The sequence below is a fragment of the Bison bison genome, unplaced genomic scaffold (genome assembly GCF_000754665.1).
Source record: "Bison bison bison isolate TAMUID 2011002044 unplaced genomic scaffold, Bison_UMD1.0 scf7180017864089, whole genome shotgun sequence".
NCBI lineage: Eukaryota > Metazoa > Chordata > Mammalia > Artiodactyla > Bovidae > Bison > Bison bison.
In genome coordinates, this window is record NW_011494661.1 from 2,268,501 (window position 1) to 2,286,634 (window position 18,134).

At 37.5% G+C, this 18,134-nt stretch overlaps 1 protein-coding gene across 1 annotated transcript in view; it reads right to left on the reverse strand.

Annotated features, from left to right (window-relative positions):
- Window positions 1–18,134, reverse strand: part of FAM3C (family with sequence similarity 3, member C) — a 39,147-nt gene that overhangs the window by 12,118 nt on the left and 8,895 nt on the right. Inside the window, exons 3-5 of the mRNA XM_010838069.1 lie at window positions 10,261–10,290; window positions 9,519–9,642; window positions 603–661 (exon numbers count right to left, since the gene is read on the reverse strand). Coding sequence (XP_010836371.1) covers window positions 603–661; window positions 9,519–9,642; window positions 10,261–10,290 — 213 coding nt within the window. The remainder of the gene's footprint in view (window positions 1–602; window positions 662–9,518; window positions 9,643–10,260; window positions 10,291–18,134) is intronic.

Genomic DNA, 18,134 nt, shown 5'->3' on the forward strand with positions numbered 1-18,134 from the left:
AAAACTCTATTAGCCTTTGCCCTGCTTCATTCAGTATTCCAAGGCCAAATTTGCCTGTTACTCCAGGTGTTTCTTGACTTCCAACTTTTGCATTCCAGTCCCCTATAATGAAAAGGACATCTTTTTTGGGTGTGAGTTCCAAAAGGTCTTGTAGGTCTTCATAGAACCGTTCTATTTCCGCTTCTTCAGTGTTACTGATCGGGGCATAGACTTGGATTACCATGATACTGAATGGTTTGCCTTAGAAACAAACAGACATCATTCTGACATATTACGTTAGGATTCCAATATCTACAGCAAGAATTCATCAATTGTTAGATAATGTTGTACCCTGACAATCTCATGGGAGGCTCTCTATACACTGCACAGCAAGTTGGATGCTTCTAAGAGAACATGATATAAACACTGAAATGCAGTGTCTCATCTCTACTCATAGCTGATGTTGTGGGAGGGTCGGGGGAGAGCTTTAATGTCAAGCTTGAGTCTTTCTTACCTGATCTCTTGATATAAGAGTCTGTTTTATTTTGGGCCATATAAATATACCTATATACCACTATACCCTTATATCTACCATACTTGTAAGGTAAAATAATTATTCTTACCATTTACCAAGGCAACATTGATTCCTCTTCCAACATTATTCTTAACACCACTCATTAAACTGAATGGGGAAAAGTTAAGACAAATTTAGAATTAAGATATTGCACATAAACTCCATCAGGGAAAGCCATTCATGCCAAAAAAAAAAAAAACCAGTTGGGAATGTTATATATACACACAGCTGTTTAATACCACAGTGGAGACTGAAAGGTCTCTACCAGGTCAGAGAAGACAGTCTAACACTGAATAATTTAAAAGCAACATTCTTAAGTAAGATTTCACAAATAGAAATATATAATAAAAGTATTACAGTCAAAATACTAGACTCTTTCTTGCTGCCCTGCATCAGATTATGAAACATCATTTTAGAAAATCCATCAAACACATGGACGTTATGCTCACAGCCTGCACCATTCTCAAGGGAATAAACAAGGGTAAACTCTAGTGTCCTTTCTGCAAAGTTAATATGACATGAAACAGAGGTGAGATGCTACCAAAATCTTTTATACTCTGAAAGTAAGATTTAACTTAATTGTGAACATTCTCTTAGTGATTACTGATGCAAAATTTCTCAATACCCAGAAGCAGGAATACTGTATTCATATAATTACAGCATTGAACTATAAGACTTGCAATGTCATTCTGCGGTAATCAACCTCCGCGGGCAGCTCACAGACCATTACATAAAGATAATAAATACTGTGAAATGGAAGGTACGAGAAAAATATTTGCTTTTTATCAGTTCAGTTTGTTGAATTAAAATTATTAAACTAAAAGTGTAGGTACCTTTTATTCTAAAAATTCACAGTGATGTGCTGTTAAATGATTAAGAAGTGGTTTGAGGTGGTGGGGAAGTGAGTATGCATATATGTGAATACACACTACTCATACATGATACATCTGTCTGTCCTTTATCCATCTATCAACAGATATTTAGACTGTTTCTCTTACCTATTTGAAATAATTACATTCTCAACCAACAATGTAAGTTTATTATAATTTTTACTGATAGAAAGGATCTGAAGCACACAATTTCGAAATAATAAAATACATACTTGATCATAAATTTCACTTAGCCACTGATTCTCACAGAATGTGTTATGATTTTCATGGAACTCATTTTACTTAACCTATGGTAGCAAGTGATGAACAAGTAAAATTCCAACACAAATGTTGCATGTTATTTCATTTAAAGAATAAAACAAAGTCAGAAAAACCTGAAACAGTGAACAATAAAGACATATGCTGGAATTTCACTTGTCTGTCAATGATGTGAGTGATGTTTTTGTTGACTCACTGAAAGATAACTTCCTCAACTTTTGTGCTATTCCTAATATCTACAAACATAACATACTTTTAATTTTACTCTGGACAATGAACATTTTCTCTCTCATTTTCTTAAGTCTAGACTTTGAGTCAGCAAAATTTTTCTGTAATGGGCCAGATTGTAAATTTCAAAAGCAAGCACTAAAAAAGCTATACAAAGAGATACACACAATAAATAAATAAAAAGTCTTTAGAAATGTTCATATAACTCACAGGAAGGCAGTAAAAGAAAACAGAAACAAAAAACAGATAACAGAAAGTAATACAATGGCAGGCTTAAGCCTGAACACATCAATAATTACAATAAGTATAAATAGGTCAAAAATATCCAATGAAGATAGAAATTGGGATGGTGGATTAAAATAGGACTTAACTACATGCTGTTTATAATAAATAGGTAGAAACAATCCAGAAGTCTACAAACTAATGAATGGAAATGAAATGAATGAAACTAAACAAAATGTGACATATCTATACAATGGACTATCATTCAGCCATAAAAGAAGTGAAGTACTGATATATACTATAACATGGATGAACCCTGAAAACACTGTGCTTAGTGAAGAAGCTGATCACCAAAAAAACCCTACATATTATATGTATGTATATATATATATATATATACATATACATAAAATGTCCAAAATAGGCAAATCTATAGAGACAGAAAGTAAACTTAGCAGTTACCTAAGTAACAGCAGAGCACAATGAGAAAGAAGCAGGAGGACAATAACTAAAGGACACAGCGTTCCCTTCTGAGGTATGATAATGTTCTAAAACTGACCGTGGTAATGGGTGCACACATCTGTGAATATACTAAAATCCATTGACTGTGTATTTTAAATGAATGTACTGTAAATGTACAGTAAATGAGCTATATCTCAATAAAGCTGTTTAAACAAAAGCAAACAGGAATGGCTATATTAACATCAATTAAAACAGATTTCTGAGCAAAGAAAAATATCAGAGACAGAGAGGAAGTTTGCATAATGATCAAAGGGTCAATCTAGCGAGAAGACATAGCCATCCCAAGTGTGTGTACCAAGCAATCAAGGTATAAAACATGTGAAGAAAACCCAGGTAAAACACATAGGTGAAAAAGACAAATCTACGATTACAGTTGGACATGTCAATATCCCTCTCTCAACAGCTGAAAGACAGGAAATTAAAAAGAGTATACAGAACTCAACAGCAGCATTAACCATCAGGGTCTAATTGACATTTAAAGAATATTCTACTTGCTGACAAATATACATTCTTTCCAAGCACCCATTCTTCCAGAATATACTAAGATAGACCATATCATGGGCCATAAAGTAAACCTCAACAAATTTAGAAGTACTGAAATCATATCAAATGTGTCTCCAACCACAATGGAATCAACAATAAAAGATAACAGGAAATTCTCCAAACATTTGGAAACTAAGCAATATACTTCTAACATAACCTATGCGTCAAAGAAGCCTGAAGTGAAAAATTGAAAAACACACTGAAAATGCAGCTTATTAAAATTTGTGAGCCATAGCTAAACTGTGGTATATCCACAGAGTACTACTCAGCATTAAAATAGGAGCAAATTATTAATACATAATAATATTTCAAGACCATTATGCTGAATGAAAAAAAAAACCCAATCTCAAATGCTTACATATTATATGATTCTATTTATACAATATTCTCAAACCAAAGTCAGCAAAGTGATGTCTCTGCTTTTTAATACACTGTCTAGGTTTGTCATAGCTTTTCTTCCAAGGAGGAAGCATCTTTTAATTTTGTGGCTGTAGTCACTATCTGCAGTGATTTTGGAGTGCAAGAAAATAAAATTTGTCACTGCTTCCACTTTTTCTATTTCTATTTGCCATGAAGTGATGGGACCAGATGCCATGATCTTAGTTTTTTGAATACTGAGTTTCAAGCCAGCTTTTTCACTCTCCTTTTTGACCCTCATCAAGAAGTTCTCTGTACCTCTTCACTTGCTGCCATTAGAGTGATATTATCTGTGTATTTGAGGTTAGTCTTGATTCCAGCTTGTGATTCATCCAGTCTGGCACTTTGCATGATGTACTCTGCATATAAGTTAAATAAGCAGGGTGACAATATACAGCTTTATTGTACATCTTTTCCAATTTTGAACCAGTCAGTTGTTCCCTGTCCGGTTCTAACTGCTGCTTCTTGACCTGCATACAGCTTTCTCAGGAGTCAGGTAAGGTGGTCTGGTACTGCATCTCTTGAAGAATTTTCCAGTTTGTTGTGATCCACACATTCAAAGGCTTTAGAATAGTCAATGAAGCAGAAGTAGGTGTTTTTCTGAAATTCCCTTGGTTTCTCCATGACCCAATGAATGTAGGCAATTTGATCTCTGGTTCCTCTGCCTTTCCTAAACCCAGCTTGTACATCTGCAAGTTCTTGGTTCACAAACTGCTAAAGCCTAGCTTGAAGGATTTTGAGCATGACTTTGCTAGCATGTGAAATAAGCACAACTGTACAATAGTTTGAACAGTCACTGCATTGTCCTTCTTTGGGATTGTAATGAAAACTGACCTTTTCCAGTCCTGTGGCCATTGCCGAGTTTTCCAAATTTGCTCAAACATTGAGTGTAGCACATTAACAGCATCATCTTTTAGAATTTTAAATAGCTCAGCTGGAATTTCGTCACCTCCATTAGCTTTCTTTGTAGTAATGCTTCCTAAGGCTCACTTGACTTCATACTCCAGGATGTGTGAGTGACCATACCATCATGCTTATCCAGGTCATTAAGACCTTTCTTGTAAACCTCTTCTTTGTATTCTTGCCACCTCGTCTTAATCTCTTCTGTTTCTGTTAGGTCCTTTGCGTCTGTCCTTTATTGTGCTCATCCTTGCATGAAATATTCCCTTGATATCTCCAATTTTCTTGAAGAGATCTCTAGTCCTAACTATACACAGACACTGTACTAATTGCCAGTTTCCATTCTGATACTGTACTATCATTCTGTAAGATCTAACCATGGGGAAATGGGTAAAGAGCACATGGGATCTCTCTGTACTACCTTTGCAACTGCCTGCGATTTCTGTAATTTTTTCAAAACTGAAAAGTAAAAGAAAAACTCTACTCCAAGATCTACTGAAAAAGGAAAAGCATAAAATTTTGATTTGTAAAATTTTGGCTTCCCTGGTGGCTCAGATGGTAAAGAATCTGCCTGTAATGCAGAGTTCTATCCCCGGGTCAGGAAGATTTCCTGGAGAAGGAAATGGCAGCCCACTCCAGTATTCTTGCCTGGAGAATTCCATGAACAGAGAACCCTGGAGGGCTACAGTCCATGGGAACGCAGAGTCGGACACGACTTAGTAGCAATTGACTATCTACTCATACTTGTGAATCTGCCTTCAAAATTTCACTTGTTCTGTAAAACTGAAAAAGTGAAAGTCAAAGTCAAAGTTGCTCAGTCGTGTCCAACTCTTGTGACCCCAAGGACTATAGAGTCCGTGGAATTCTCCAGGCCAGAATACTGGAGTGGGTAGCCTTTCCCTTCTCCAGGGGATCTTCCCAACCCAGGGATCAAACCCAGGTCTCCCACATTGCAGGTGGATTCCTTACCAGCTGAGCCACAAGGGAAGCCGAAGAATACTGGAGTGGGTAGCCTATCCCTTCTCTAGATCTTCCTGACCCAGGAATAGTTAAATAAAACATAGATCTTTTCTACATGTGTGCAAAACCAGGTTTGAAAGGTGGTCTGTAAGAAGTACCAAACAAGACTGCTGCATAAAACAGGGAAGTTTCGAAGTACATCTGTTCTATTCCTTTTGCAAATGTGTTATAGCCGTCACTAATGTGAAGAAGCCACAGTGATGATTAATCAACCATTAGAGTTATAATTAAGCATCACGGTGTCTTCTCCAGCAGAGATCATTTGTAGTGAGCGGCAGCAGCTGTGTACATCAGAGAGGAAGAAAGGCAACAGAGCTACATGGTGACATGGGCTTCCCACAAGAGGGCAGTAGCTTATCAGGTTTTAAAAACCAAACTTCCATCAGGGGAAACCTATAGCCAGCAAAGGACACATCAGTGAAGATTTTAAATGTACACAGGTTAGTCACCCAGTACTAATACAAGCTGAAATACTTTTTTCTCTTTCATGAATATGAAGGTTCCTCCCACCACTCCACACCTGCAGGCAAATAGTTAAAGAAAATGATTAAATACTCTATAGACAGATTCTACACCTTTGAATACAGTTCTGTTTCAAATACCTACAACATGTTCCAGCTATTATGCCTTAAAATGATTTGTTTAGAGAAGGGTTTAACAAACTACAGCCCATGGGTCAAATCTAGCCAGCTGGCTGGCTGGCTGTTTTGTTTTTCCACTCATGAGCTTAGAATGGTTCTTATATTTTTATATAGTTACATTTAAAATGATTATGTAAGTACCTACATCATATCCTTGGTTTTATCTTTTGGTCCTCCCAGCCAAAAATCCTATCTTGCTCGTCAATGTGGAAAAAAAAATCCCTCAAAATAGTCCACCACATAACTTGTGTACAAACATTAAGACAATAATAAAAGATGAAGTATTATTCCCAATATCTAAAAAAATTATCCCCAATTCTCTAAAAAAAAAAGCTATAATTCATGTATCATGTGACACCTCATATTTATACCTGGGATTTTCTAAATATTTCTAACTAATGAGAAGTTTGAAATCCATCTAATCTCCATAATATATCTTGACGGCATCTACTTGTCCTTTAAACCATGACCATGACCCTATTTTAATCTTTGTTTGTATTGGGGTTTCTAAATCTTAGTCTACGATGATATTATAGGTTTGATAATTCATGAGGAAGGGCTGTCCTGTGCACTGTAGGAAATTTAAGAGCATCCTTAGTCTCTACAAGCAGCACCTCCGTAACTTTGATGCCCCAAAATGTCCACAGACCTTGACAAATTTCCCCTAGGGAGAAAACTGCCCCCACTGAGAAGCATTGATCTGGACTAGTAGTCTGCAAAATGAGTTTGTGTATACTTACAGCATGTGTAGGAAAATATTAAAATTTCTACTTATGTATTCTTAGGATCCACTTACATATTTCAGTGAGCACATATGCGAACAAGTCTCTTGCCAACTGTGTGTGGCAGGGGGGGAATCGAAAGGCTGTGCCAGCACCTGGGAAAGGCCCTCCAATTGCTCTGTCTACTCTTACTTCTCTCATCATGTTATCCAGCAGTCAGATCATTTTCTTCAATATAAATGAAGTGAAGACAAGCCAGACTTTGAAAACCTTCAACAACCTCTCAACACTCTCAGAAAAAGATCTCATCTCCTTTTCTGCACGGCCTGTAAGTTCCAACGACCTGGCCGTTATCCACTTCTCTCCAGCTCTTTCCCACGTTGGGCCTTCAAGCTTGCTCTTTAGAATGGTCTTCCCCTGGCGGTCTTCCTTCTAATCCTTTGATTCTCAGACTAAATATCACTGTTTTAGAGAAACATTCCTTGACCCACTCAGTCTAAAGTTGGACACCTTTATCTCATCTCACTGCCCCCATCAGTATCTATCACACCCTGCTGCTCCGAGCAGGGTGTGCCACAATTTCTAAATATTTCTTTGCATTTACTCCTTAAATATCCTTCTCCCTACCAGACTGTGTGTTCCATGAGAGCAGGAACTGTGCTCAGTAAATACCTGTTGAATAAAAAGTGGATGGAATGAATGATGCTAAGAAAATTCAGACTTCTTTAAAATTTTTATGGAAAAATCAATACAGAATTAGAACATACTGGAAAGAAAGCACTAGACTGAATTGTCCCTACTGGTTCTCTACTAGGTATACCTGGTCAATAGTTCAGTCCCCTATTTCAAGGACTAGATTTCAGGGCCTGGGGCATAACTATAAAATTCCATCAATTATTCACTCTCTCACAGGAATGGCAGAAAAATTCCTGAAAAGTGGATGGACAGGTGGCCTGTCTCAGTTTTATGGTTAAACAAACTGAAATATAATTCTACATGACACGCCCATGATGCTAGAACCAAATTCTCTGGCTCTGAGTCAATATTTTTTTTACCAGACTCCACTGCTTAATACACTTCTCTCTTCTTTTTAACTTATAATCTGTGAATAGACAACCTGTTATTATTTACTAGTTTAATCTCTTCTTTGAATTAAAACTTACATGCTTCAAGGGGGCAGAGATAAGATGAAGATAGCCTGTCATGAATGGGCTGGGCATTCGAAGAGAACTTCCTACTTATTGTTCAGGATCAAGTATCTCCAAACAAGGTGAAAAGGGGGAATGGAACATTCTAAGGTAATGGGAAGGATGTTACTTAATGCAAAATCTACAAACTTCGAAAAGCCAAATGCTTTCAATTCAGTAAAGCAAGACTATTATGAGACATCAGAGGACGACGGATGAACAATGGATTATCATCAGCATGAGGATAAAGGAAATGAGCAGGGACCTTAGGATCACCTGGCTCAAGCTTTTAATTTTACAGTAAAAGTTTTATTCTAAGAGGCTAAATCCTACACACAGCTAACTGAAAAGAGGGGCGAGAATAAAAATGTTAGCGCTTCTATATTAAAAAGAAAAGACAAAAAGCTGGGAAAAACTGCCTCATTTCCTCCTATCTATAAAATTACCTCACTCTTTACTCTATATAATTAAATGGCACATATATTATTTTATGTAAAGCCTATCATATATCTAATTTTTCAAACAAGACCCGATTAGAAGCAACCAACAAAAAGCAGGGTTTGTGACTTCAGAGCCAGGAACTTAGAAATGATCATCAGAATAATTAGAGAATACGGTACACACTGCCCAGAACATGTGTGACAGCAAGGGCGTGATGAACACTGATGGGGTGAGTGAAGTGAGGTGCAGGTGTCCAACTTTAGATTGAGGGGTCAAAGAACATTTTTCTAATCCAGGAACTTCACGACAAGTGACACAGGAGTAGGAGACTAAAAAAGCCAAAAAGGTATACTCTGCAGAGCATCTCAATAAAGGAAACCATTCAGTTTAGTGGCAAGCAGTTCTGGGCCATGACGGACTTGAGGTTATTACTGGGCTACTTCACACTTCAGCAGGCAGCACTCAAACATTTAAAATGAGAAATGTTGGTTTGTAAGATAAAGCATTCATTATCTAGGGCAGTCCAGTTGACAAAAATAAGCCTACTTGGACTTTCTGCAGTGATGGAAACGCTTTCTACCTGTGCTGTTACATAGGGTAGGCACAAGCTGCATGTAGCTATTAGCACTTGAAATATGGTTGGTATGACTGAGGAACTGAACTTTAATTTTAATTAATTTAAATGAATTAACTTTTCCCCTATTACTTAGGAATCAAAATTAAATAGCCATCTGTTTCTATGACTATCAGATGGGATATAGAAAATTCTTTCAGAGGAAAACTCTGATCTATATATGAAGCTGGATAAATGCTATGTTCTTATCACACTCATACAAAATTTAAGAACTTTAAGACTCCTTACTTTTCTTTAGTAAAGGCATGCCCAATACATTTTCAAAAGATCCAATAAACTCAGATTCAATTTGCTAAAATTTAATAGTGCACCTTATACTTCCAAATTGATAAGCACTTACACATTGTCCTCTAGGCAGATTTTGGGTCCCACCACATTGGCTGCTCCACTTGCCATTTTAAAAGCAAAATGCTTCTCAGGGCAAGCTTTTGAGATTCCACATTTATATCTGGGAGGTTTTGTAGCTTTGGAGAGAAAAAAAAAAATTTTTTTTTCCAAAGAAAAAAACGTTAACAGATTCTGTTTAGTTTGCTTCATATCTCAAACCACAAAGGGCATTATGCAAACACCAAGATATATATATATATATATATACACACACACACATATATATATATATTTCAAACTACATGCTAGTTTTTTTTTCCCCTAAGAGTTTCAAAGAGCCTCAAAAAAAAAAAAAAACCACACACACACACAATCTCCTAGGAAACAAACTAAAAATGAATACAAATGGAACAAGTAACATGATCTTCACTGAGGGCAAATATAATTTATCTAATTATTTTTAAGGTTTATTTTACAAAGCCAGGATGTGGGAGGTTTGGGATTGTTACTCTTCATTTCCACTCCACATATGCTTGATGCATCACTGAATATCTGCTCACAAACTAAGTCTAACTAGGAATTCTCCTTTAACGTACTTTCTATACTTAAAATACTGAAGCTAAAAATCATTAATGGAACAAAATATCCATTATAAATAAACACCCAAAATATTGAGCTATCCAATCAAATAGTTTCCATATAACTTAAGAGAAAAAGAATAAACTATATGTAAAATATTGAGTGGAAATACTTACAACGTACAACCGCATCCAATGCTGACCTTGCTAAGGAAAAAAAAGTTATTTTTGTTAGAAAGAATAAGGCTCTTGGCAAGTATCACTTTTTAACATGTATAGAGGTAATAGGTCTATTAAATGTGTTTGAATTATTACTTAGCATATAATAAATAAAACATGAATATTACTTTAGAGGAAAAGTGAGAAAGTAACTTTAGGCTACCTAATTTACTACAAACAATCATGAGGAATTATGGGGGCATTATTTTATTACTGATAGAGCATTTTGCTTTTACCTTTACATTTTTTTTTTAGTTTCAGTTATGATAAATGTAAATCCCAATCATATTACTAGCTATAATCATCACACTGTACAAATGCTGGGCTGGATGAAATATAAGCTGGAATTAAGATTGCCGGGAGAAATATAAATAACCTCAGATATGCAGATGACACCACCCTTATGGCAGCAAGCAATGAAGAACTAAAGAGCCTCTTGAGGAAAGTGAAAGAGGAGAGTGAAATAGTTGGCTTAAAACTCAATATTCAGAAAACTAAGATCATGGCATCAGGTCCTATCACATCATGGCAAATAGATGGGAAAACAATGGAAACAGTGACAAACTTTATTTTGGGGGGCTTCAAAATCACTGCAGATGGTGACTGCAGCCATGAAATTAAAAGATGCTTGCTCCTTGGAAGAAAACCGATGACCAATCTAGACAGTATGTTAAAAAGTAGAGACATTACTTTGCCAACAAAGATCCGTCTAGTCAAAGCTATGGTTTTTCCAGTAGTCATGTATGGATGATTTGTGAGATTCCCCGGTGGCTCAGACAGTAAAGCGTCTGCCTGAAGTGCGGGAGACCCAGGTTCGATCCCTAGGTTGAGAAGATCCTCTGGAGAAGGAAATGGCAACCCACTCCAGTACTCTTGCCTGAAAAATTCCATGAACTGAGGAGCCTGGTGGGCTACAGTCCATAGGGTCGCAAAGAGTCGGACATGACTGAGAGACTTCACTTTCACTTTCACGTATGGATGTGAGAGTTGGACTATAAAGAAAGCTGAGCACCAAAGAATTGATGCTTTTGAACTATGGTGTTGGAGAAGACTCTTGAGTGTCCCTTGGACTGCAAGGAGATCCAACCAGTCAATCCTAAAGGAAATCAGTCCTGAATATTCATTGGAAGGACTGATGCTGAAGCTGAAACTCCAGTCCTGTAGCCACCTGATGCGAAGAACCGACTCATTGGAAAAGACCTTGATGCTGGGAAAGATTGAAGGCCGGAGGAGAAGGGGATGACAGAGAATGAGATGGTTGGATGGCATCACCGATGTGATGGACATGAGTTTGAGTAGGCTCTGGGAGTTGGTGATGGACAGGGAAGCCTGGTGTGCTGCAGTTGCAAAGAGTCGGACACAACCGAGCAACTGAACTAAACTGAACTAAACTGTACATTCAATTCCCAAACTTAACCTTATAACTGGGAATTTGTATCCTTTGAGCAACATCTCCTCATGACTTCCACCCTCTCCCAATTCTTGGTAATCACCATTTCACCTCTGTTTCTCTGAGTTTATCTTTTTTCCACATGTAAGTGATATCATACAGTATTTCAAAGTTCCCTTTATATGGCCTTATTAAAAATTGTTGCTGCTGTATGGTGTTGTATACATATGCATATGAAGTCCTGGATAATATACATGAATCTATCTCAGAGGTTAGGCTGAGAGATTTGGTGGGAAGAACACAAGAGGGCCAGTGAGGGTAGGAAGGTTTAATTTCCCTAAAATCACAATGTACTAGGTGTAATTAGGAAAAAAAAAAAAAAAAGGTCATTATTAAGAGGGTTTTTTCAAAAAAAAATCATTTATCAGTTAAAGGAAGCCAGAATTTCCTGATCAATCTTAACCTGAATGCAGTAAATCTTAACCTAGAAATCTACACTTAGAGCTTCTTAAAAGCACTAACATTTGATCTTAGCCCACGCTATGCATGTTAAGTTGCTTTAGTCGTGTTTGACCCCTCGAGACCCTATGGACTAGGGCCCTCCAGGCTCCTCTGTCCATGGGATTCTCCAGGCAAAAATACTGAAGCAGGTTGCCGTGACCTCCTCCAGGGGGTCTTCCTGACCCAGCGGTTGAACCAGTCTCTTGCATTGGCAGGTAGGTTTCTTACCATTAGATCCACCTGAGAATACAATACAGCTAATCAACAGTATTGTGGATAGCCATTTCCGGATTTGGCCAATAAGCATGTGGTGTCATAAATGCTTGCCAGCTGTTTGACTATAAATAGTTTTTAGTTCTGTACTGTTTCGGTAACTGTGAATTTCCTGTAAAACCAGTACTGAAAGAGAGAACAGAAAAGAATGCTAAGACTTAAAATAATATGTGAATGTTTAAAAACAGGAAGATGACTAAGTAACTGAAGGTCATTAACTCTACAGAATACTCAGAATACTATGTACCACTGAAGTAATAAAGGCAATGCAGTCACGTGGGAAAAGTTTAATGCGTGGAATAAAGCAAAAAATAAACTTTATCTGTGAGTACTAAGAACATGCATAGATAAGGACAAAGATTTGAAGGAAATAAAAAATGATCAATTAGTAAATGAAGCTGCTGGGGCTCATTCTTTCACTTTCCTTAATTATATCATAAAAGGGAAAGATAAATTCTAGACACCATCTGGTCCAAAGCCCTCATTTTTGTAAATAAGAAAACGAAAATCAGAGAGTAACTAGCAACCAGTGATTAACAGCATGTAGACTGCTGGTGCTGCTGCTGCTAAGTCGCTTCAGTCGTGTCCGACTCTGTGCAACCCATAGACGGCAGCCCACCAGGCTCCCCCGTCCCTGGGATTCTCCAGGCAAGAAGACTGGAGTGGGTTGCCATTTCCTTCTCCAATGCATGAAAGTGAAAAGTGAAAGTGAAGTCACTCAGTCGTGTCCCACTCTTCGCGACCCCATGGACTGCAGCCTACCAGGCTCCTCCGTCCATGGGATTTTCCAGGCAAGAGTACTGGAGTGGGGTGCCATCGCCTTCTCCGAGCATGTAGACTAGAAAGTCTCAATTTCACTTAGACCTAAACAAACATATACTATCAGGCTCAGGTGTTAGAACACTGTTCAAATCAGGAATGCTTGTATACCTTACTTATGACAGGAAGATACGTAGAAGACAGTGGGATCAGAACATGGGTAATATAACAGCTCATTCACATACATGGGGCACTCTGTCAAGTACTTTATCATGTACTGTTGATTTGTTCATCACCTTGGGGCTTCCCTGGTGGCTAAAACATAAAGAATCTGTCCGTAGTTCAGGAGACCTGGGGTTCGATCCCTGGTTGGGAAGATCCGCTGGAGGAGGGAATGCAACCCACTCCAGTATTCTTGCCTGGAGAATTCTACGGACAGAGGAGCCAGGGGTTGCAAAGAGTAGGACATGACTGAGCAACTAACACTAACACTTCTGTTTTAAAGAGAAAGAAACTGACATCAGATAGGTTCACCGATTGGATTTGTCCTATCCATAATCAGTCATTGATAAGAATCAGTTTTCAAAGCCATATCTCATTCGAGCAGGCAAACTCATATTGCATCCCCCCCGAAATGGGACAGTCTGAGGTCTAGTTATCACAGGTACAAAAACCACTGGTCCTTTGAGAAGCTGGAAGCCAGGATAGGGAGCTTTCAGGATCATTCTTCTGACTGCAGAATGGAGAATAGACTGCAGAGGATTCAAGACTTGAGATGAGTCCACAAGCACAGGGACGCTGCTTAAGTAATCCAGGTAAAAAACAGGCAGCAGCTGAAACAAAGGTAGTGACTGTGGGTTTGAAAGTAGTCGACGGGCTCAGAACAACTAAGGCAGCAACACTGACGAGACTGTGGAACAGACCTGAAGGAGGCATGAAATAAAAGCAGGAATCAAGTTTACTTCTCAGACATCCACCTTTAGAAGCATTCCTTCATCCATTCACATGAGCCAAAGAAAAAAAACCACTATCTCTCACTCATGATGTTTGTTACCTAGTGAGGAGATACGATGTTGGATGGCTGCTGAGTTCCCTGTGGACCTGTTCATTTTAAGATACTTTGAGATGATCTGGGTGGAAGTCTAAAAGTCGGCTATAAATGAGACCAGGGATGAAGATATAAACCGGAAAACTGGCAAATGATGAGGTAGTGCAAAGAGAGGATTTAAAATGAGGAGAGGGCTGATGAGAGAAATCTTAGAGACATCAATAACCTACTAACATTCAAAGGAAGAGTGTGGCTGATGAAAAGGAGGTAGAAGGAAAATCACAGATGAGCCTCTAAAATGATCAAACTGGTTTGACTGGGAAACTTGAGAGAGATTAATTAAATAAATAATAATGTCATTCAATTTAAAAACTTTACTGGGACACAATCTGGGGTAAATGTTTCTTAATCATCAGACTTTTGAGCAAATTACTTCCATTTAATTTGTGTAAGAGTAAGGGGAGAAGATGCTCAAAGGAGGGGAAAAAAAAACCTTTGTGAACATCTTTCCAGATTAAAACTAATTTTATCCAATATGTATAAGCAAAAGTCCTCTATCTGGCCTGCAGTTCTGAGAATTTTTAACACCTGGAGGGTAAACAGGTAACATTTCATAAACCAAACAGGATGGTTATAGAGTATGGGCACAGCATACAAACACAAAAATACCTCCTTTTCTGCAACCTTAATTCCTCAAACTACCTTGATGGCTTTAATTCTTAATGTCTTTCAATATATACAGTTCTTCACTTCAAGGAAACAACAAACATTTCTGATTTGTTTTTTCAGTGAATGTCTTTCAATGAGTCAGGCTAAAGAAATCTAATATAATTATTTTGTACTTTAGTTTTTAATAATAGCTCAAGTGATTTACATATATATTATTTCAATGGTTTAAATTTAAAAGGTAAAAATAAATTAATAGAATAGTAAGGACTGAAGGCAACAATATATGTAAAAATAATCTGGACTACTTTCAGCACGTTTTTGTTAAGTACCCATGTTGAAAACTAATCCTGTATTAAGCCACAATCATAAATAAGACTGGTAGACTGTACCCACATTGATGTCCTGGTGTGATACTGTACGGAATTTAAGATGTTACCAATGGGAAAGTGAGTAAAGGGTATATAGAATCTCTCCATATTATTTCTTACAAATGCACATGAATCTATAATTATCTTAAAAAGTTTCGTTAAAGATTGCTTAAAAAAATCACAATTTATATTTGTACATTCAACTAATTTTAGGGAAAATTTTCATTTGTCTTTTCTAGAACTGTTTGTCTTATTTTTCTAAAACAGCACTATATAATTAACTCAAAAGTAAATTTACATAAACTATCAAGTAAGTTATTAAATCAATAAATTGAAAAATGGGAAAAATTCACCATCCAAAAAACTACAGTTAACCTCATGAGGGCCTCAAAATACTGATTATAGAAACAATCTTAATGCCAAGCTAAATTTAAGTTAGATGCTCAACAAATGACAAATACAACCATATCTCCATTTTTACTCAATTATTCTGAAATGAGAATTAAAAATAACCACACAAATTAAATTTTCACCAGTTCAGTAGATTGGAATCCAATAAGGTTGTGTAGATGGATACAGAGTACAACTTCAATTATGACAACAAAATAAACCAGCTGCCCAAAGAATGCCTAAACTAAATAGCTAAAACATATACAATAAAAACTTGCAGGTTCCTAACACTAGGAGAAATGAAAATTAATACAGACAACTGCCTTAGTTAAAGTAGCTCAGTGTTTGTTCACAGCTGATAATCAGGGGCTTGTCAACTAACACAGCCTTAAACAAATCCTACTTTGAAAACACTCTTTCTCTACACTAAAGTCCTAATCTTCAATTATCTACATTCATTTTCCATTCAATCAGCATGTACTATCTATAGCATCTGGTGCTAGATGCCGGGTGAGTCAGCAAGACATTACTGCTCCCAACATTTGTTCTCCAGTAAGGAAAGCCAAATACATGGTAAAGAATAAAAGAAAAGAAATTCTATAATTTATGGCAGAATAAAATCAGGGCAAATTGAGATATAAGTACTAAGCAGTAGAACTGACAGTTTACAAAAAGGAGCAACAATCTAACAGGGAAAGAGGGAGACTCAAATACCATTTCTCCCAAGAAGGGGCACTCGTGCAGTTTTGAAAAACGAGAACAATTAATAGATGATGGGGAGAGAGAAAGAAAGATGTGTAGGTAAAGAATCAGCAGAGTCAAAGCTATGGTTTTTCCAATTGTCATGTATGGATATGAGAGGTGGACCATAAGGAAGGCTGAATACCTAAGAATTGATGCTTTCGAACTGGGGTGCTGGAGAAGACTCTTGAGAGTCGTAAGGACAGTCAATCCTAAAGGAAGTCAATCCTGACTATTCACTGGAAGGACTGACTGAAGCTCCAATACTTTGGGTGCCTGATGCAAAGAGCTGACTCATTGGAAAAGACCCTAATGCTGGAAAAGATTGAAGGCAAAAGAAGAAAGGGATGGCAGAAATTGAAAGGATTAGATAGCATCACCGACTCAATGGACAAGAATTTGAGCAAATTCTTAAATGACAGAATGATCTCTGTTCATTTCCAAGGCAAACCATTCAATATAACAGTAATCCAAGTCTATGCCCCAACCAGCAATGCTGAAGAAGCTGAACAGTTCTATGAAGACCAACAAGACCTTTTAGAACTAACACCCAAAAAATATGTGCTTTTCATTATAGGGGACTGGAATGCAAAAGTAGGAAGTCAAGAAACACCTGGAGCAACAGGTAAATTTGGCCTTGGAGTACAGAATGAAGCAGGGCAAAGGCTAGTAGAGTTTTTTCAAGAGAACGCACTGGTCATAGCAAACACCCTCTTCCAACAACACAAGAGAAGACTCTACACATGGACATGACCAGATGGTCAACACTGAAATCAGATTGATTATATTCTTTGCAGCCAAAGATGGAGAAGCTCTATACAGTCAGCAAAAACAAGACTGGGAGCTGACTGTGGCTCAGATCATGAACTCCATATTGCCAAATTCAGACTTAAAGAAAGTGGGGAAAACCACTAGACCATTCAGGTATGACCTAAATCAAATCCCTTATGATTAAACAGTGGAAGTGAGAAATAGATTTAAGGGATTAGATCTGATAGACAGAGTGCCTGTTGAACTACGGATGGAGGTTCATGGCATTGTACAGAAGACAGGGATCAAGACCATCCCCAAGAAAAAGAAATGCAAAAAAGCAAAATGGCTGTCTGGGGAGGCCTTACAAATAGCTATGAGAAGAGAAGAAGTGAAAAGCAAAGGAGAAAAAGTAAGATATACCCATATGAATGCAGAGTTCCAAAGAATAGCAAGAGGAGATACGAAAGCCTTCCTCAGCGATCAGTGCAAAGAAGTAGAGGAAAACAACAGAATGGGAAAGACTAGAGATCTCTTCAAGAAAATTAGAGATACCAAGGGAACATTACAGGCAAAGATGGGCTCAATAAAGAACAGAAATGGTATGGATGTAACAGAAGCAGAAGATATTAAGAAGAGGTGGCAAGAATACACAGAAGAACTGTACAAAAAAGATCTTCACAACCCACATAATCACGATGGTGTGATCACTGACCTAGAGCCACACATCCTGGAGTGTGAAGTCAAGTGGGCCTTAGAAAGCATCACTATGAACAAAGCTAGTGGAGGTGATGGAATTCCAGTTGAGCTATTTCAAATCCTAAAAGACGATGCTGTGAAAGTGCTGTACTCAATATGCCAGCAAATTTGGAAAACTCAGCAGTGGCCACAGGACTGGAAAAGGTCAGTTTTCATTCCAATCCCAAAGAAAGGCAATGCCAAA